Source organism: Canis aureus, chromosome 3, assembly GCF_053574225.1.
Source record: "Canis aureus isolate CA01 chromosome 3, VMU_Caureus_v.1.0, whole genome shotgun sequence".
NCBI lineage: Eukaryota > Metazoa > Chordata > Mammalia > Carnivora > Canidae > Canis > Canis aureus.
This window is the reverse complement of record NC_135613.1, coordinates 24,676,098-24,698,289: the sequence shown is the minus strand read 5'-3', so window position 1 is coordinate 24,698,289 and position 22,192 is coordinate 24,676,098. Positions and strand designations below refer to the sequence as shown.

The 22,192-nt window shown below is 50.4% G+C and overlaps 1 protein-coding gene across 5 annotated transcripts in view; it reads right to left on the bottom strand.

The window, feature by feature from the left end:
• The window catches only part of ACSF3 (acyl-CoA synthetase family member 3), a 50,807-nt gene that overhangs the window by 12,116 nt on the left and 16,499 nt on the right, over positions 1 to 22,192 (bottom strand). For all 5 annotated transcript variants that reach the window (XM_077891148.1, XM_077891151.1, XM_077891149.1 and 2 more), the window contains 4 exons: positions 19,554 to 19,708; positions 18,304 to 18,449; positions 12,795 to 12,907; positions 1,758 to 1,884 (listed from right to left, as the gene is read on the bottom strand). In XM_077891148.1, coding sequence (XP_077747274.1) covers positions 1,758 to 1,884; positions 12,795 to 12,907; positions 18,304 to 18,449; positions 19,554 to 19,708 — 541 coding nt within the window. The remainder of the gene's footprint in view (positions 1 to 1,757; positions 1,885 to 12,794; positions 12,908 to 18,303; positions 18,450 to 19,553; positions 19,709 to 22,192) is intronic.

The window sequence follows — 22,192 nt, the reverse complement described above, 5'->3', positions numbered from 1 at the left end:
CACACACACTCCCTTCCTGTTTGCAGCGCATTACAATGAAATTAAACTGAGTTTCAAAATCATTTTCTCCTAAAGACATCTCTTTATAATAATTAATGCATGCTATTCCTTTTCAACTCAAATATTCATCAGCAGCAGTGGCTGAACGTTTTAACGCTGACTGCCCCACATTTTGCATTGCCGCCGCCCGGCGCTCAGGGAGCTGCTACCCACAAAATCCACAGGGCTTGGGTTCCTGTGCTTTTAAAGAAAAATAAAAAACCCTGAAGCTTTTATCTGAATTTAAAAATAAAAGAAGATAGCCACAAAGCAAGTCAGGTTTCCACACTGGGACCACACAGAGGAGGGATATACACAGAAGCGAGGTTAGCTCAAACACCTCACGTGAAGGACAGTGATGGGGAGAGGTCTGCTGCTCTCAGGCTGGCTTGTGTGAATGCAATGCTCACAAAGAGAATCCAGGCAGTCTAAGTTACGGAACTAGGAGGCCCTGGAACAGGTGACCGGGGCTCCTGGGACTCGACCACTGAGCCCTCTGCTCACCTGTCAGGGCTCTCGACCAGGTTCTCACTGGTCTTGCTCTGAAGGCTGAGAGATGTCCCCTCTCCAAACCCTCATAACCACCCATGCTTGCTTCCTCTGCTCCTCAGGCAGGCACAGGGGAGGCTGGACACCTCCAACCCAGCTGCCTGGGTGTCCTTCTCCCTCATGAGGTTTGCAGGCATGAGGGAGAAGCATAGACAGCTGCAGGACTTACAGTGTGGACATGGGACTGGCTGGGACCAGCAAATCAGGACCCACGTGCTGCCTAACAGTGGGACAAGAAGGGGGCCCCCCGACACGTACCTCCTCAGGAAGACTCTGCCCCTTCATGCCAAGCCCTCACCCGACAGGTCCACATGGCACCCCGAGACTGCTGGGGTCTATGAGGGTCCCCACTCTACCACTTGGTGACCTCAGGTCTAACAGCAGCAGATCAGAGGACATGCCATCCCGCCCCACATAGAGCCATGCCGACCTGAGCCCAGGGAGGTGCCTGAGCGAATGCCAGGCATGAGCTGCACATGCTGTGTGGCCACCATCCTTCTCCTAGGGCACACGGTAGCCCCGTGGTTTCCGCTTTGCTCATTTTCTGCCTTTTTCTTCACCTCTGCTTCCCACAGAACAGGAGATGAGGCAGATTTGTGATTATGGGGCCATGTGTGGTGATGTGTGAAAACAGGCCTTTCTTTTTGGAAAACATTGTCTTAAGACTATTATGAAATGATGCATTGTCGCAGAGAAGTTTTAGACATACAGATGGGCAGAAAGAAGAGGAGGAACCACCTGGAACTCAGAACCCAACCACCTATAGGCCAGGGCTGGTGTTCTGGGATACCAGTGAATCTATATGTTGCAAACCTAATATTCACAGTGTCTGCTATAAAGTCCACATTTCAGGACCACTGTGGCCAAGTGAGGCATGCAGGGGGATCCCAGGAAGGCTCTGTGTCCTGCGGGGATGGTGCCAACTGCACACCAAGGCAGGGCCCAGGCATAGCATGGAGAATGTGAAATGACCCAAATGGAAAAGGAACCCCAGAACAACTTGGATCCTGGCAGGGGGAGAAGACTTCTAAAGCAGGGGCCTTGGGGTGAGGGAGGGGCAAGGAGGGTCTGACATCCAGGGGCTCCTGACCCATGATGGGTGAGACAGAGTACACCCCCTATTTCTGTCCTGGACAGAAGATTCTGGGGTGTCCAGGCCTCCCTCCTACCTGTCTTGAACCAGCCATCCCAGGTGAAGGCTTGTCTCGTCTCTTCTGGTTTGTCCCAGTATTCTCGGAACACAGATGGTCCCCTGACCAAGAGCTCCCCTTCCTTTTCCTTGAACCCTGGGGTCACCTGTCAGCAAGGGAGAGAGCACACACCTCTCAAGATGGGGGCTTCATCTGCCTTTTTCGTGACCCCTCCCCCAGTTGATCATACTCGCTTCTGAAATTAGACACTTTGTTGGAAATGATTGAAAAATGCATCTTTCAACATTGGAACTCCACCAGACGACACGGTGCAGTGCTGGCCCACTAGGGTGGGGAGCTGTGTGTCACCACATTCATCCTAAAAAGCCCCGTGCTCTAGACTCGAAGACATGAGTCACTGACCCATGTCATAATCAGGGCCTGGCAGGGTTCAAGGTTCAAGCTGCCCGTCCTCTTCTAAAACTGTGCTCCCGACACTCCATGAAACTCTGTCTTCAGGGTGTTCCTGCACAAACCATGGCACACAGGAGCCTCAGGGAGGCATGGGCAGCCACCACACCCACCGGGGCTGCAGCAGCTGGGCTTCGGAGGCTCCCGTGGGGCCTTCTGGAGTCGGTCTCTTTCCTTGGTGAGGAGGAGGCGGAGCACAACTGAGAGGACGGCTCTGTGGGTAAGACCCAGGTACCCAGGACACAGTGGCACCCAGATTATGTGGTCCCGGGAAGGAGGGGATTCATCTCTCGTGGTGACCACAGTACAGGGCAGGAGGGAGGCTGGGTTTTATAAGAACCTGAGTAGGGCTTCAGTGAAATCAGAAAAACAATGTGTAGAGGCCTGTGCATGTCAGGCCCTGTGTGAAGCCATCACTGGACAGAGAAAAGGTGAGTGAAAGGGGCCAGGGATGCTCTGTTCTTACTCATCAACTCCTACCTGGAATGAACTCATTCTGGGGAAGAACCAGCCCCCTCTATTTTTTTAAAAAAATAAAAATCAGAGACCCTTTTTTTTTTTTTTAGAGACCCTTTTAAAGAGGCTGTAAAACCATCTCATTTGTCTGAGGCCTGGACACAATCCACATTTCCAAGGCCGATGCGGCAGGCAGGCAGCCAGAGCCTGTCCCGCATCAGCAGCTCTCCACTGACTCTGTAGCCCACTTCCTACTGACACAGGTGCCCCTGTCCTAAGGGGACTGGGCTCCACATTTGGGGCCCAGCCGGGCACCCGTCAACCAGCCTGCTTAGAGGAGGTCTGTGTTTGTTTTCCAGCCAAACCACACACTTCATTTGAACCCCACCCATCTTCCCACCTCTGCCCTTTATCTGATTCCACTGCTCAGGTCAGAGTGGTCACAGGACAGCAAACCTGTGGGGTAAAGGCCTTGAAACAAGTGTGCATGGCTGCCAACCCCCAAGAAGGCAGGCTGAAACCTGTGGGCTGAAGCCAATGGGATGAAATAAAACAACACAGAAGCCAGCCTCCTCCAACGGACAGAAATGAGATCCAGAGTCTTACAATGTAATATTGAAATTTCCTGGACACAAGATTACTCAGCATGTGAAGAGCCATCAAAATGTCAACTCTTAACAAAAAAAGGCCATCGGTGCAGGACACTGCAGGGCGGCACCGATGTTTAGGCATACCTGACAAAGAATTTAAACCATGTACTACAAATGTGCTCCAAAAGGAAGACCAAACACCCAAGAAGTAAATGAAAAATTGAAAGTCTCAGGAGAGAAATAAAAGTTATAAAGCAAAATCAAATGGAAATTTTAGAACTGAAAAATACAATGACAGAAGTAGGAAACATTCCCGGGATTGACTTCATAGCAGAAGGTCACAAAGCAGAGTCCTGAACTGGAAGATCGGTCAATAGGATTTGCCCTCCTAACTCGAGCAACAGGAAAACATGCTCACTCGTCCTCCTCACTACCATGCACACTAACATTGCTGCTGCCAGATTCCCAGCAGAGGAGATGCCAGGAGCAGCGAGAAACTGGATAAAATTTGGCTGAAAACTCTCAAGTATGGTGAAATACATAAACCTATAGATTCAAGAAGCTCCAGGAACACCCCCAAAAGGGCAAACCCAAAGAAACACAGGCTCAGACACATCATAATCCAATCACTGAAGACCAAGGATAAAGGAAAAGTCTGGCAGTGGCCAGAGAGGAGCCATGCTTCTGACGACACCTGCCTTTTGGGCAGAAACCATACAGGCCAGAGAAGGGGGACCCACTCCCAAGCCTCAGCCCCAAATCCCAGATCCAGTGAAAGTAACGCTTCGGTTTGGAAGAAAAGACAAAGATGTTCTTAGATAAACTGAAAACAAGAGAACTTGTGGCCAGCAGATCTGATCTGAAAGAATTACCAGAAAATGTTCTTCAGACAGAAGGGAAATGATTCCAGGGGGAAATATGGAAACTCAGAAGTGATATAAAAGCAAACGAATCAGTAAATACCTGGGTGAACAAAACTGACCATTTTGTTCCTCATGATTTCTTTAAAACCATCCTGAAGGCTGAAAGCAAACACTGTAGCACTGTCTGATGGAGTTTATAACATATGCAGATGTTACACACAATGCTAAATGGGGAAAAGGCAAAGTGACCATACGGTGGCGACAAAGACTCTTTGCCTGACCAGACTGCAGTCAGGCTCCTGAACCTTCTCCTAGGCCCATCTGTGCCCTTCCTGTGAAATCCAGTTCTAGCAAGAACTCTGCTCTATTCCTTTAGCAAGAGACCCCCATCCTGATACCTGGTCACCCTCAAATGTGCTACCACCCCCAAGTGACACCTGATCATCCTGGCATGCCCTCACCAGAGATCTGGGCAGGTAGTTTAGCCAGATTCACAACCTGCCCCCCCTCCCCGTGTTTCCCTCAGCAAGTCTATCCACAGACCCCAGTGGCTACACGTAGGACATTTCCCCTGGCCCACACTGCATTCAGAGCTAAGCCCAACTCTCGCCTGTACTGTAAAACCCCACGGCACTGGGCCCTCACTCACCCCAATGCTCCTGAATAAAGTCTGCCTCGCCATCTTTAACAAGCATTACTGAATGTTTTTCTCTTTGACTGGAGGAATTCCATGTTCTTCTGGGAGTGTTAAGTGCTGAGTCTAAGTAGGTTTCAAAAAGTGAAGTGTATTTATTGTAGTCCTTAGAACTACTAAAAAACTGTACAAAAGCATATGTTCAAAAACTCATCAGGTAAATTAAAATGGAATGCTAAAAATAAGTCCAAAGAGGGACGAGACACCAAGGGAACAACAGTGAGCAGATAACAAATGGCGGCAGGCATACGTTCAAGTGTTTCAATAATTAAGTCAAGTGTAAATGCTCTAAACACACCAATTAAAAGATTGCCAGACTGGATTGAAAAACCATACATGATTCGACCATCTACTCTCTTTAAGAAACTCACTTCTGGTACGGTTACACAGGCAGGTTAGAAGCAAGGGGATGGGACCCTACACACCATGAAACACCCTCCAAACAAACTACATTGACTCTGGAATATTAATGCCAGACCAAACAAACTTAACAGCAAAGATCATTACCAGCAGGTCTGCCTGACGACAGAATGGTTAAGTCACTGAGAAACCGTAACAATTAAAAATGTGTATTCACCAAGTAACAGACTTTCAAAATATATCAGCAAAAACCCAAAAGCAGAAACAGACAATTACAATGGAGGAGACACACCCCTCCTCTGTGACAGAACTGGTTACTTGGCATGGATGTGCGGCACAGAGCATCACCAACCACGTGCCCCGGACTGCCATTTGCATAGCATCCCAAACCAGCAGAATGCATGTTCACCAAGAAGGCCGCATTCCGGGGTGCACACATGCCTTCACAAAACAACTGGAATCGTACCCAGTATGCTCTCTGATTATAACAGAACAAAACTAAAAATGAGTAACAGGAAGATAACTCTCCAAACACTTGGAAAATAAAGACACTTCTAAAAAATCCATGAGTCAAATAAGTCTTAAGGAAAATAAAATCAGAAAATATTTTGAATTGAATGAAAATGAAAACATATCAAAATTCGCAGGGAGAGGGCAAGCCCCTGGGTGCTGCAAGGAGATCTGTGCTGGTAAATGCATGAATTGGAAAAAGGAAAAGTAAAGAGAAAACCCCAGGAATCAAAAAACAAGTTCTTTGAAGAAGGTTCAATAAAAGGATAATCTTGTAGCAAGAACAACAAAGGAAAAAGCAGAAGTCTCAAACTATCCATAAGAGGAATGAGAAGGGCATTACCTCAGATTATACAGACATGAAAAGATGAATAAGGGGACATTGAGAAATCCTACATGCATCAATTCAACAACTTAAAGGGACCAATTCCTCAAAAACCACAATCTACCAAAATTCACCCAAGATGCATTAGATGATCCGAATAGTCCTATAATCATTAAAGAAAATGAGTTAATAGTTGAAATCTTCCAAAAAAGAAGACTCTAGGCCCAGATAGTTTCACTGGTAAATTCTATCCAACATCTCAATAAGTATATGATACCAATTATATGTAGCTTCCTCCAGAGAGCAGGAGAGGAGGGCATAATCCCCAACTCATTTGATGATGCTAGCATTACCTTGACACCCAAACAAGACAAAAAAGCACAACAAAAGGAAACCTCGATGTAAACGTCCTCAGCAAAAGGCTAGCAGATCCAATCTAGCACAATATAAAATAAACAATACGCCACAAGTGAGTGTGGTTTGTCTTAGGAGCACAAGGCTGATTCAACACTAGGAAATCCACCAATGTGATCCACTATATTAGCAGCCTAGTGAGGAAAAAGCAGTTGATGTAAAAAAAAAAAAAAAAAAAAAAAAGCACTTGAAAATATTTTATCCAGGGGTGCCCAGGTGGCTCAGTGGGTTAAGCATCCAGCTCTTGGTTTTGGCTCAGGTTATGATCTCAGGGTCATGAATTCAAGCTCTGTGTCAGGCTCTGTGCTCAGTGAGGAGTCTGCTGGAGATTCTCTCTCTCCTTCTGCCCCTCCCCATCCTCTCAAAAAAAAAGTGAAAATATCTCATCCATTCATGCTAAGAACTCAGCATATCATAAGTAGGATGGAATCTACAAAAAGCCTTTAGCTAATGTGAGGCTTAATAATTAAAGACCAATCCTTCTCCATAAGATCAAAGACAAGGTAAGGGTGTCTCCCCCTTTTTTTTTTTTTTTTTCCATTTGACATCACACTGGAAATCCTCCTCAGGGCATTTAAGGAAAGGAGAAGAAATGGAAACACACAGATTGCAAAGGAGGAAGTAAAACTGTTCCTACTTGCAGAAAACATGGTTGTTGATATTTTAAAAATCCCAGAAAACCTACAAAAATACCTTCTAAAACTAAAAAGTGAATTTAACAAGGTTACTAAAGGTTATGAAGCCAATACTCTCAAATCAATGTATTTCTATATGCCTGCAATGAACAGTTCAAAAAACAGAAAACCCCACACCTACAATAACTGGAAAAGAAGGAAAGGAGGAGGACGGAGGAAAGGAGGAGAGAAGAGAGGAGGGATACCTGGTTATTTATCTAGTGGGGCATGAAACACACACACTAAAACAGACCTAAGTGAGTACAGAGGCATACCATGTTCATGGATTAGACTTGGCAGAGTGAAGATGTTAATTCTCCCTAAACTGATCTACAGATTTAATGCAATTTAGACAAAGATTTATTTATTTGAGAAAGTGAGAATGTGAATGAGGAGAGGGGCAAGTGGGAGGAGGAGAGAGAGAATCTGAAGGAGACTCCATGCTGAGCTAAGAGCCCGATGTGGGGCTCAATCTCATGACCTTGAGATCACAACCTGAGTCGAAACCAAGAGTTGGACTCTTAACTGAACCATCTGGGCACCCCAGATTTAATGCAGTTTTCATCAAGATCCCAAGAAGATTTTTGTATAGATATAAACAAGCTATTTTAAAAATTGCCATGGCAGGCAAAATAATTAGAATAGCTAGACAACTCTGAATGAGAAGAATAAAGTCGGTGACATAATGCCATCATTCTGAGACTCACCATAACACAGCAGTAGTTAAGACTGGTGTGAGCAGAGAAACAGATACACAGGTCAATAGAGAACATATAACCATGTACTCTATATAACATATAACCATTTGACTCTGCTCAAATACGTGGTACCCATCACAGGTTCAATACCATAAAGACAGAATTTGTATCAATCCTAATTTTTGCACAGATTTGTCAGGGAGTCTCAGTTGTAGGGAAAGCAAGTATCAAGTAACTAGGATATGTCATCATTTTCTTTATGCAAAAAAAAAAAAAAAAAGCATTTTTCCTTTCTTTAGGGAGAGAGAAAAGTGAAGCAGCAATATGAAGCTCTAAGTACACATTCATCCATCACACAGTAGCTTGTGTTACTGACTCAGACCCTACAAAAATAAAGACAGATTAATCTTGGTCATTGACATTGTAAATTTTAGAGACAAGGGTGTGAGGTGTTATCGAGAGTGAAGATAAACCAGGAGAAGAGAGGAACAGTCTGAGGAGAACAGTATCATAGAGAAATAATCTAAGATGATGCATAACAATAAACATTCACTTAGACTAAAACCCATGGCCTAGATCACCAGGTCCCCGCAGAGCTGGAGCTGTGCAGCTCACACCCCACCTGTGCTGGGAAGAGCATAGGGCGGGGCAGGGGCAGGCTGGATGGGGCACACAGATCTGGGAGCCCTGCAGTCACACACAACACTGCTTCACACACTGCAGCCAAAGCCTGGGCTGTTTCTACAGGGGGTTCCTGTGTTCTGGCATGTAGGGTACCACGTGCCCCAGGGCATGTGCATCAATGTACGAGTGCCACCCCATTTTACTGTGACCAGGACCATGGTAGAGAACCTCCAGCTCCCTCATCTGCAAGCAGCCTGAATGTCTTTTCCTCTATGAGCAGATGTTGCTGGAAAGCCGCCAGGTAGAACCCCTGACACCTGCCCAAGCTCACACTAAGGAATGGGGGAAATCGTGGTGGAGGAAGGTGCAGGAATGCAGGTGGGCAACTTATGGGCCACGGAGGCTGGTGAGGAGGGGCAGGACCCACAGCAGAGCTCTTGACCCTGAAGTCCCCTGGGTCCCTCCTTGGCCGTGGGCTTCTGGCGTCCTGATGAACGGCTGTCTCACTCAATGCTGCCCACTTGTCAGGCCTCGGGACATGGGCTGGACACACATGCAAGGATGAGGCCCATGGCAGGAAGGAGGTGTGGGTCCTTATCATCCCCTGCTCGAGCACACCTCTCAGGGTATCTGGGGGCAGGCTCTGGTTATTGGGGACAGAGAAACACAGGGCGGCTAAGAGCTTGCACACACATAGGTCTGGCACATGAGTGCCACTTGCCTGCCTTTTCCTTGCAAAGATCCCCCATTTGGGGCAGTGCCGCCTCCTACCTGGTCCTTGTAGGGAGATGGTACACCCACCTCACCCCAAGAGGCAAGGAACACATGGCTGATGACAGTCTGTTTGTCCAGGTGCGTGCTTCTGTGGGGATAGTATGGTCTCCACACCCCACCCATGGCAGGGCCAGAGGGTGTCCAAACCCTGTGGCACCCTGTCCCCAGGCCATGCCCCACTGTGTGTCGCGTGCAGCAGTTGGCGGCACGCAGCAGCAACAGATGGCAGCAACAGGCAGGGGCAGGAGAAGATGCAGGAGGGGAACCCAGGAGATGCTGGTGGCCGTCGGGAGGAAAGGTAACCAAGCAGGCTGCTGTCCAGAGTGACAGCTTGCATGCAGATAAACAACAAGATAATTAATTTTTAAGGGGAAAAAAAGGGAAGGAGGGCTCGCTGTCGCTGCCTGCTTCAGCCTGAGCTTGTGGTCATTGAAGCCCCAGCAAGAGAAGATACTTCTGTGTACAGGCTGGGGCTTCATTCAGCTTTGAAGCCATTTGTCTGCTGAGAGACCCGCTGCTGCTGGCTGGTGCTTGGCTCTCCTGACAGGGAACACTTTGAAGGTAAATAGACAGAGACACAGAGACAATGTGTGGCATGCTCACGGGGGTTAAAGGAGAAGCCAGCTGGGGGGCCACGGCATGTGAAAGAGGCACTATGGTAAACAAAGTCACTGGGTCCTCTGGGCAGGTGTGGCCTGACCACGGCCCAGCAGGGAGACAAGACAGCAGTCAGACAAATGGAGCCAGAGAACTGTCCAGGTCGGGGAGAGGAGGGAGCCTACTCTTCCAGCACCTAAAGTCCTGCCAGACAGAGCGGCAAGGCTCAGGAAGCACCAGCACAGGGCTGTGGATGGCAGGGAAGGCAGCCATGTCACCAACCAGCCACAGCCAGGGCAACCACACGATGGGGACACGGATAAGACATGATAGGTTCACTACATGAGAGTGCACAGGTATGTCCCACCACATGCCCTGTGAGCCCCCTTCCTGAGTTGTCAGGGCCTTTCTCAGACTCCGGCACTGCCCCACTGCCATGGCCACTGGGCGCCACAGGCATGAATGCCTCTCCCCCCTGCTCTGGGCCTGTGAGCAAACGTGAATTCTCCCTGCTGTCTGGAAAGTACCACTTGGCCTAGCCGCCCTTCTGCTCCCACCCTCCCCAGGGTCTCCTCTTTGTAGGGCAGAGACCCCAGAGCCCCCAGCCTGCAGGACACCATGCCCTGCACTGCCTCTGGGTGCCATCACGGCTGACACCCATCTCTGACCCTGCTGGCTCCATGGGACACTGCACCCAGCCCAGAGTGAGAGGGCAGGGCGTGCAGACAACAGGTGGGTTTGTGTGAGGGCACACACAAGGCTGGATGTTCCTCATACTCATTTTTGCAACTTTTCTGAAAGCTTGAGATTATTTCCAACTAAAACTTAAAAAACATTGAGAAGCTGTCTTCAGCTGTCCTGACTTCTGAAACATTAAACACATCAGTCCTCACCAGTTTGGAGTGTACTCAGAATTTACGTGTCATGGGAGGACTGGAAAGGTTTGTTTGGCAAATCCGTTTTCAGAGAGGGCATCCGCACTTCAAGCAACATGTTGCAAGTCCTTGTAAACACAGTAGATCCTGGCTTTGGAGGAATCATGCTTCCAGGCCATGTCCCCATGCATGGCTCACCTAGGTCCTTGATGAGATAACAGGTTAGCTCGTTTCCACTGTAATGCATCATGAAAATGACGCTTCCTTCAGGATGACCTGAGCCTCCCCAGGGTTCATGCACATGTCATAGTGCCAATGGGTTCCTGGGAAAGATGTGGGTTATAACTGGCCCTCATGGTGTGGGGAGCCAGACAGAAGCTGCACAAGGTCCTGGGGGGACAGTGACAACAGTCTGAGTCCCCACTTTGAAAGGACAGAGGGAGATGCAGAGTGAGGCATGGCCCTTTTGGGTAACATGCACAAGGCCTAAAGTCCCACAGTCTGGAGGTGGGGTCGGTAACTCAGGCCACAGCTGGGGGTTCCTGCGAGCAGGACCATGGGGGAGAGGGCAGCCTCCCAGGTCACAGCGCCCCACAGTGGGCCATGCATACTGAGGCCTGTGTGTGGGATGCACAGTGGCCTTGAGCATGCACATGGTCATCGAGGCAGCTCTGTTCTAGATGGTTATACTGATTTCTTGACCAAGCTGAGAATGTTCTAGAACATGCCATCAAGAGCACTGAATCCCCAGTCTTCACATTTAGAAGGTCGTAGGTGCGTGTGTGCTTGGCTCACACGTGGGGAAGTGGGACTCTGGCTCCCTCAGCCTCTCCCATCCCCATGACCCCCAGGCCCCGGCAGTGGTATTGGTCTGCCCAGGGCCACCCTTGGAACACATGTTTCCTTCTGATGGACAAGGGCCGGGCTGCCAGAGCTCTCTGTACATGGAGGCAAGTAAAGACAGTTGAGGAGCACTGGCAGGTGGGTGGGCTGGGCTGCCTGCCTTCCAGGTGAAGCAGTGGATTTTATTGTAATTTTAGGGGGAGATGGTCCCCAGGTATGTATGGAGGCCAAGTCATCAGGTGGATGGCACCTGGAGGATGCAGTAGTGGGTGATGCTGTCTGTGCTGCTGGCATGTGACTGACCTACACGCCCTGAAGGGCCAGGGTCCCTTAACCCACACCCAGCCATCCCTGACCCAGCAAACAGGCTGCATGTCCAGAGGGGGAGGCAGCCCATCATTGTAGGGAGGGCTGGACCACCGGATGCTGGCGCAGGTTATTGGAGCATGAGCAGGCTCACGAGGAGGCGAAGGGGCTGCAGGGCGCAGGCTGTGAGCCAGAAGAAGACCTCAAGGTCTTCTTTTTTTTTTTTTTTTTTTTTTTTTTTTTAATTTTTATTTATTTATGCTAGTCACACACACACACAGAGAGAGAGGCAGAGACACAGGCAGAGGGAGAAGCAGGCTCCATGCACCGGGAGCCTGACGTGGGATTCGATCCCGGGTCTCCAGGATCGCGCCCTGGGCCAAAGGCAGGCGTGAAACCGCTGCGCCACCCAGGGATCCCCCTCAAGGTCTTCTTGATCTTTCAGCTGAGGCTGAAGGTCCGGGCCAGCCATTATTGAGGTAAGAGCCCAGGCAGAGGGTGGTCAGGGAGTGATGGAATGTGCCTCAGGACCTCAAGGCTGTCCTGAAGAGGGCAGCATGGAACCTGCCCACACACACGGAGAGTAGGGTCTGGAGGCCAAGGGAACCGGGGGAGGAGCCATGGGCTGACCTCCACTCGGGGGACCTGGTGAGGGGTTTTCTTGGGTGGACATTTTCGTAAGATTACACCTAAAACCACCCAGTTCTACCCATTTGTTCGACCATCTCCTCAAGCATCTCCTTCAGACATGGACACTGAGACCACAGGGGAGGCCAGTGTGGAGCGGGAGAGAAGCTGACACCCAGACCCACTACTGCTGACATCTCTTAAGTCTAGTCTGCGTGTCGGCTATAGACGAAGTTATCTCCTCTTAAACCAAACTTCCAGTTCCCACCAATCCTTGTCTATGATTCCCATTCACTTATGATCACCAGATCTGTCACTATTACTTGGTATGGCTGTGTGATGCGTGCACCGCCAGCAGAGCACAGAGCAGCCCACCTGCGTCTCCTTTTCATTTCCTTCTGCATGGAGCACATAGGGACAGCCCTCCTTCTTCGGGTTTTCTGAGACAATGCGCACCTCAACGCCTGGCAGCGGGGTCCCCACGGAACCTGCAGAAGAGAAAGGAGAGGGCTGCAGGGCCAGCAGAAGAGCCTGGGACAAGGATACAGGGCTCCACGTGGTATGTGCAGGTGGCCGCTAAGACTCACAGCTGCCCAGTCTGTGAGACTGGCTCTGGATGTTCATGGGGGAGACTCCTGGTGCCCAGGCTTGAGGCTGAGGCTGCTGCCACCTCCAGAAAGGCCCTGGTAATGGTGGACTGTCTCCAGGGGCCATTGGAAAGCACTGGTACACAGATGGCCCAAGAGGGACTGAGCTGGCAGGCAGAGGATTCCATTAGCATTCTGGTTCATTTATTAGGCACTCAGGGTTTGCTCAGTGTGTTCATCCCCACCAAAGCACCCAGTGTGGCAGCCTGTCCTGCCCTGAGGCAGCCACAGCAAGGCCCCGCAGCCATAATACAAAGGACCAATGTGGACAGAGGTCCCCACACCAAATGCTCGGTATCTGTGAAGACTCACATCAAGGCTTCAGGCTCTTTATTTTAATCATTAAAATCAGTGAGGATTTGTCACGGGACACATGCCCGGCAGGCTGACTCTAAAAGTCTACATACGATCAGGATTCTGGGATGCAAACTCCCAGGAGGGTCAGTTAAACAGGACCTTGGTTTGCTAGCATGGTGCCATACTATCCTTGTGGCCTGTCTTCTGTATCTGAGGTCCTCCCTACAGTGCCATCACAGAGGGCTGTTGGCTGTCTCATATCCTGGTGGCCTCATGCCTCACTCTGGTCAGGAGCCCGTGTCCCTGCCTGGTGGAAAGCACAAAACCAGCTCCCTCCTGTCCCTTTGTCTTCTTGTTTTGCTTCCAAAGATTTTTAAAAAGTTAAATCTAGAGGAGATACAATTAATCATCACAAAGCACACAACTCTGGCATTTTGCACATTCATGATGCTAGGCAACTGTCACAGCCATCTAGTTCCAGAACCTTCCATCACCCCGAAGGAAACCTGAGCTGTCAGCAGTCATGCTGATAGTCTGCCTATGTGGGTCTGCCCACTCCAGACAATCCCCACAGAGTCTCAGACATGGGATCCCCCTGGTCCTCTGCAGATGTATCTGTTCTCAGCATGTGGCCGCACAGGCACCAGGACACTTGAGATGCCAGCCAGGAAGAGAGGGAGTTTCATCCCCAGTGTGCAAATGAGACATGGGCCAGAGGCAAAAACTGGCCTGTGAACCTGCCCCTCACACCCCACTTCTGGCCTGGCTCAGCACACCCATGGCCATAGCAAAGACCAGATGCCACCGGACCAGTGGTCTAGACACGCCTTCCAGGTGACCTCGAGGTCCTTTCCCTTTCTAGAGTTGATAAATGGTCCCTTTCCTTGTGGATGCTTTTCAGCAACAAACTTAACTCCTCTGCCACAGATGCTGCTCCTCCCTAGGCCTCAGGCCTATGCTAACCGGGACGCAGCTCAGTGATGGCCGGTGCCAGAGCTCTGCCTGCTGGGAGACCACTTCCCACTCCTGGTACGTTATGGCCAAAGTGGGTGGACGGAGGCAGTGGAGGAAAGCTGATGTGGGACAGGGCCAGCCAGGAGGATGCTTAGACAGGCCGCCCTGCCCAGCCCTCCCCCACTGGCTGCCCAGTGCTGCTGCAGGCCCTGGAGTACTCACAACGCTCCCGTGTCCCCCGACAGGACAAGTTTATTGTGGCTGCACCAGGTCAGCAGCCTCCATGCTGAGGCTGAGTACGGTCATTTGCTGATTTACCACCTCCTAAGCAGGTCAGATACTTCTTCAGGTACCTGCCAGAGGTAATGGTCCCATGAATACTCAGCCAGCCGTCAGGAAGAATGATGACATCATCAGCTTCACTACAGGATCTTAAGCAGGACCCATAGCCTCACTCAGAAACAAAAACTGGCTCTTCCTCCCCTTTCCTTCTTTCCCTGGGACCACAGAGGAGGTGTGTTGACAGGGCAGCTGGCCTCTGGGCAGGGGAGGTGTATGGCCCCTGCTGTGTCTGACGACTTGCAGCAGCTGTTAGAGGTCAAGAGCTCAACCCAAACATTGTGCTGCCTCAGAGCTAGTTATAGTGCTGTGTCCCAGATGACCCACAACTGTCTGGCCCGGCTACATATGACAGGTTCCCACGACCCCCTCTCCTTAGGCTCAATAATTTGCTAGAACGACTCACAGAATGCAGCACTAGATTTACCACCACCATGAAGGATGGGACTTAGGAAAAGCAGATGGAAGACATGCCCAGGAAGGGGGTCCCTGAGCTCCCATGACCTCCAGGGCACCCCCTCCAGCACCTCCTCTGGTTTCTCTGGGGGTCCACAACTGAGGAAGCCACTGGGTACCAACTCAGGACACCCTCTTCCCTGCCGAGAGGGTCTACCCCACCTTCAGCGGCTTTCCCAGTCATCTCAGCACAGACTCCACTGTTGGGGACGGGGTTTCTGAGAATCACTAAGACCCCTTGGCGGCTCCAGCACCCAAGCAATTCCAAGAGTGGCAAAGACCAAATACAGATTTCTCTTAAGAAGGAGGTCCTCTAACCATCCTCCTCAACTCAAAAACGCCAGCCTCTTCACCCCACCCACCATTCTCTCCTTCTTTCAATCCACTGGTTTCACCTTAGAATATTTTTCACAAAGGAAAAACCCTCTTCTCAGGCTCCTCCTGCCCCTCTCTGGTCTTCTCTCCATCTCGAGTGAACTAAGATCTGTAATGGAAGTGCTAACAGAATCTTAATTAATTACAGCATCATACACAACAGTGTGACTGAAATCTCCAGGCAGAGAGACAATGACTCTAGTTTCATGGCTGGAGGTACTGGAGGGTGAGGTCCAAGCAAAGAAGATGCTGCAGTCTGCGTGGGGCAGCCATGGAGCCCACGACTACCCTGCCCTAGCTGGCCGGGAAGACCAAGGTCCACCAGCAGTGCCCTCTCCCCCACACCCACGGGGACAGCCTCTCTCCTAATGTCCACACAGGGTCAGTGCTGGCCACAGTCAGGAGTGCATGTCGTTCTTCTGCATCTAAGACAGTTGTCGGCTTGTCCTAGATATCTGTGATTGGCCTGTGGCTCTGTCCAGCAACTAGGGAAGGAGGCAGCTCTGCAGCTGGTCCCCAGAGAACGGAAACAGGCTGATAAGGTCCTGGCGCTCCTGTCAGCGCTCCACGGAGCCAGCGGCAGGAGCCATTAGCGCCTCTGATCTCCACCTCCAATTAGAGCGTGATTAGGCCCAGCAGCGCCAGGCCATGAATTATTCATCTCCCTTCACAGTAACCACCAGGGACACAGAGAAGGAATAATCAGAAGATCGACCGGCAGCAAACGACCCTCCTTGTATGGCAGGTCTCTCTTTCAAGGCTCGCCTGGCCCATGTGCCCCCATCAGGTTCTGAGAGCCTTTAAAAACAAATCCTGGTCGTCACTGCAGTGACCCTGAGAGCAACACTCAGAGGCCATGTAGGCAGTGGGAAGGAAGAGGCTGCAAGCAGGTGTGACATGGGCCTGAGGCTGGTCGGCTGTGTCCCAAGTGCAACAGAAGCCCAGCCTGGGCATCGAAGCACACGGATAAGACCTGAAGGGGCCAAGGAAACCCCTCAACTGAGCTTCTCCAGAAATGACTCTACTTTTTTCCAAACCAAAGAAACAGTCTTGCACTTAACTGCCAGCAGCCTGCATTACAGAAATGGTCATGGGTATTTGATCCCGAGGTAGGGAGAGAGATGGTGGCTGTGCCCTCCTGTTCCTCACGATGGCCCCAAGGGCTGGGTGAGAGCTGCAGCAATCACCCAAGATTCAAGAACTTTCTGCCCAATAAGCCTTGAGGTCTAGAGCCTAGGTTCTGCCTTCCTCAGACAGGGCTGGAGAAGGCCAGGCTAGCCGGAGACCCTGCGTGACCTCTGTCCAGGGTGGCTGCTTGCCCCACTCACCTGGGGATTCTGCCTCCACCACCTGGGGTGAGCATCCAGCTCCCTGTGCCCTCCATCTTGTCCTGGCTCCTAGTCTTGGCTCTCAGCCTTATGTTTGCTTCTATAATAATTAGGGCCCAGAAGGGTCCCCACGCATCTCTGTGCCCTCTCTCTTCCCTGAAACTGTGCCATGCTGCTGTGCTCTTGGCAAAGCGGGTGTCCCAGTGTAATAGTATGTATGTCCACCCAGTCACACATCAGCTATGTGGCCCCGGACAGCTTGGGTACCTGCCTTAGTGTCCTCGTCTATCACCTGGGCAAGATCACCTCTGCATCAGGAGCTGCTATGGACACACTGTGGCAGCTTCTTGGGAAGACAGGTGCTCATTTACCTTCTGACCACCAACTCCACTCTGGGTACCGACTCATGAGAAATAGAGGCACATGTTCACAGAGAACCTGCACTCAGACCTTTACAGCAGCTCTACTGGCAACCATCCCAAACCAGACACGATCCAGTGTCCTTCGGCAGAGGAGCAGGCCAAGAACATTGGCCTGTCCACACTGTGGAATCCCACTCAGCAAGGGAAAGGAACTCGCATCCACATGGATGAATCTCAGACATGTCCCACTAAGCGACCCATTAGGCCTTGTTCCCATTGACTGACATTCCAGAAAAGGTGCTAGAAGAGAAACAGGTACCTGCTTGCCTGGCCTGGGGTGGGGAGGTGCTGAGTATGCCAGGGGAGGGACTGAGCTGCCAGACACTCCATGTCCCAAGAGTGTGGTTGGCTATGTGTTTTGCAAACCTCATAGGACTGCACACTGGAAGGGGAATTTTACTGTGTGTGCACGATAAATGGACGCACGGACAGAATCACAGAGTTGTTTTTCTCTTGCCTCCAATTGGGATCTCTCTTGTTTTGTACACCCTGGAGGAGGTGCCTCATGAAGACTGGGAGAGCACTGAGAACAGCACACCACACATTCACACCTTAGGCCTGTGCTCTGCTGGCGGATTCCCTGCTGAGGACCCAGGATGTGAAAATCTGAGTTAAAGTCAGAGTGGAACATCTTACAGAAGGCTGTATGGTAGGCCCAGGGCAGGAAGCCCTGTCGGCAGCCCACATCATCCAGATAGATGGAGGGCTCCCTCACCTGCTGTCCCTACGCCCTGCGTGACCCCGGGGGCCTGGATGGGAGGGAGGCTCTGGCCGATGGCCCCTTGGTCTACACGGAAGCAGTGCCTACCCCAGGAGGCACTCTGCTGAGCACATGGGTCCTGGTCATTCCCATTCTTCCCACTGGTCACCAGGGAAGGACACTGTATAAGGAACACCCTTCTCTCCTGTCCCCGACTGGCCACTTGGGAGAAATGTGAGTGCCCACAGGGGGATAGGCCACAGCCACCTGGCTAGCACCCCAAGGTAGTTCTCTGGCCCAGTAGGACTGGCCCACCTAGGAGCTCGGGGCAGAGAGGAGGACACAGCAGGCAGGTGCTGCTCATACCTGGCACGCGCACTGTGGTCAGAGGGTTGGACAGCGCCATGCCGATCTCCGTCATCCCGTACCGTTCCAGCAAAGTGTGGCCTGTGATGCTTTGCCACTTCTCTAGCACAGGCAGAGGCAGGGCAGCTGAGCCTGAAACCATCAACCTGCCAGCACAACAGAGGCAGCCTTAGCTTCTTGGGGGTGGCCCTCGCCAGGACAACAAAAACCTGTTGTGCACAGCGCTCTTCATTCAACTCCAGTATCCTCAAGTTCATGACAAACAAGGTATCGGGGGCCAAAGTTTACCTCTGTTCTTTTAAAAATAATTTGTTGGGTGCATCTTACAGTATAAACAGGTCTTCAAAAGGAACAGGTAATCAAGGTAAAAAAAAGTTTTCAAGTCTTTGGAGGCATTCTTTGCACACGACTATGCACTGTCTATAAACAATCCTAAATCACAGCAATAATAAGAATTTGGTTTGTGTATAAACTGCTTCCAGGCCTGAGGAGCAGGAGGGGCAGATGAAAGGAGAGAGCCCACAGCTGAGTGATGCTGCAGTGGATGAGCTCGCGGGCGTGACACACACCACGCAGCGTCTGAGAGCTCCTACTTACATCACTCCAGCACCACATACACCCCACCACATTCAGAACTTCCAGTTCACGCTGGCCAGGCAGCTCGCTCTGAGCTGGTAAAAGGCTATGCTCGCCTCAGACAGCATTTCACGTCTCTCTGGTCCCATGAAAACTCACCACGCCAGCTCGGGTGGGCACTCTTAAGTGACTCAAGCTTGGGTGAAAATTGGGGAGAAGCATACTGGGTCTGCAGGTTTGTAAGGTAAAGCAGAACAAGCCTCACGCTACTGAAGGACCCGCAAGATCCAGCGCCTCTATCAGGAAGGGTACTTGTGAACAGATCTGGGAGGCACAGGACAGGGTGGGGGTGCTCCACAGGGGGTGGCTCAAGGGCCAGAGACTGAGGTGGAGGGAGATGAAGCGAGGTCAGACAGGTGAGAGCGGGCCCTTGTCCTTCAGATTGGACCATAGGACAGAAGGACACAGAGAGACAGGTGTATCTGGACAGACTCAGAGAGAGAGAGAGAGAGAGAGATGGAATACGGACAGACATGCAGAAAACAGCTCGCTGTACACTTTAAAGGGAGTGGAATACACTGCTTTCTAAAACTTAGGACTGTTTTACTAAACATATGTGATGTTAGTTGATCTTTAAGGCTTTCTGGGCCAGAGAATGGACTATTTCCATTTACCTAATCCTCTCTTCACAAACCGCACGGACAAAATCCTGGACGTGAGGCTGGGTGAAATGTCTGTCATAATAATCCATCAGCTTGGCATAGATTGTAGGCACTGCCATAAATACGTTAATCCGTGGAGTTTCACAGCCCAAGAGCTTTTCCCAAACCTAGAAAGGAAAAAAACAGGAAAGAGCAAAACGTGAGAAAACATGCACACACTCCGACGCAGGCAGGCTCATCCAGCTCCAGCACATCTTAATGGAGACACCCTCTTCCTTCTCTTTAAAGATCCATAAGTGGCTCCCAATACAAGGCCTCTCACTTGGCTGATATAGCCTCTGGCTATTGCCGTGGGAGTCCCCTTTGCCAGGAGATACTGGTGTCAGGCCACAGGGTAACCATGACAAGAGCAGAGGCACAGCCCTGGCGTTGGATCTTGTCAGGAGAGATGGGGCACCTCATGCTCTTCCAAGGGGCACCTGTGAGCCTTGGGTCAGCATAAGGCCCGGCACCAGCAGCTGCTCAAAGATGGTGAACATATGACTGTCTGGTTATATTAGAAAAAGTCACATGAATTTTGTATTTCACTTGGTAACAGATGCTTTCTTTTCTTTTTCTTTCTTTTCTCTTCTTTTTTTCTTTTCTTTCTTCTTTTCTTTTCTTTTCTTTTCTTTCTGATTTTATTTATTTGACAGAGAGAGTAAGCAAGCACAGGCAGAGGGAGCAGCAGGAGATGTAGAAGTAGACTCCCCCACTGAGCAGGGAGCCCGATGCAAGACTTGATCCCAGGACCCCAGGATCATGACTGGAGCCGAAGGCAGATGCTTCACTGACTGAGCCACCCAGGCACCCTGCTTCCTGTTTTAATATAAAGATGTTCTATGTGCCTCACTGGTTAAAGAGCTTGGGTGTGACCCCCCAGTGTTCAAGAAAAGCTGACACAGCCCCCTCATTCTGTGGCTCTCTTCACCCCAGTGTTGCCGCGTAAGCCTCTGGCCAGGATGAGCACAGGAGGCTCACAGGACCCCAAACATATACAGACCTTGCCCTGTGACATTCGAGGGGCCAATCCCAAACACTCTGACCCCTACATGGACAGGCTGTGTGGAGGGTAGGTGTGTCTCTGACGGGAAATAGTATCATTCTTTTAAAGACAATGATTAGGGATCCCTGGGTGGCGCAGCGGTTTGGCGCCTGCCTTTGGCCCAGGGCGCGATCCTGGAGACCCGGGATCGAATCCCACGTCGGGCTCCCGGTGCATGGAGCCTGCTTCTCCCTCTGCCTGTGTCTCTCTGCCTCTCTCTCTCTCTGAGACTATCATGAATAAATAAATAAAATCTTAAAGACAATGATTAGTGCCCCTTATATTGCAAAGCATGTAGAGAAACAGGAATATGTGAGCCATAATTAGGGAAAAAAGTCAACAGAAGCAGACCCTCAGAAGATGCTGGAATTATCAGACAAGGAATTGTTTTTTTTTTTTTTTTAAGATTTTATTTATTTATTCATGAGACACACAGAGAGAGAGAGAGAGAGAGAGAGAGAGAGAGAGAGGCAGAGACACGGGCAGAGGAAGAAGCAGGTTCCATGCAGGGAGCCCAGTGTGGGACTCGATCCCGGGACTCCAGGATCATGGCCCAAGCCAAAGGCAGACACCTAACTGCTGAGCCATCCAGGCATCCCCAGACAAGGAATTCAGATAATTACAGGCCTGTGAAATTTAGAAGGAAAGATGAACAAAACGAGGGAAAATCAAGGATTTCATTGGAGAAGTAGAAACATAAAACAGAACCATTATTAAACTCGGAGACAAGTCATCTGAAGCCACAAATTCACTGGACAGACTCAGGCATGGATGAGACCATGCAGAAGAAAGGATAGAAGCCGCAAGACATGGGCTCATGGAAAAGATCTGCACCAAAGCAAGGCAGGACAGACAGGAGACAGGGTAGTGGGAAAGACACGTCAGTGCAGCACACCTGGGGGCTTGGCAGAGACTCCCCATGTCCATGGGCAGGCAGCCTCAACATGGATGAGATGGCAAGTCTCCCCACCCAAGCCACAGTATCAACGTGCTCCCCCCAACAAACTCTGGTTCCAACAACCAACAAGCTGACTCTACCACTCTCATGGAACGGTAGAGACTCAAAAGAGCCAAAACAAGCGTGAAAAAGGAGAGAATAAGTGTGGAGGGCTCATTCTTCTCGACTCTTAAACTTGCTCTAATGCAAGAGTGACCAGTGCAGCATGGTGCTGGTGGAAGATCAGACCTCCAGATGAATGACCAACCAGAGCCCACAAATAAACCAATACATGTGTGGCCAATTGTTTGTTTTAAAAACTTACTGATTGGGCAGCCCTGGTGGCGCAGTGGTTTAGCGCCGCCTACAGCCCAGGGTGTGATCCTGGAGATCTGGGATGGGGTCCCACATCCGGCTCCCTGCATGGAGCCTGCTTCTCCCTCTGCCTGTTTCTCTGCCTCTCTCTCTCTTTGTCTCTCATGAATAAATAAATAAAATCTTTAAAAAAAAAAAAAAGCCTGGTTTCCTTTAAAAAAATAAAAATAAAAACTTACTGATTTATTGATTTATTCATTTGAGAGAGAGAGAGAGCACACCTGCATGCGCAAGCAAGTGCGGGGGAGGGGCAGA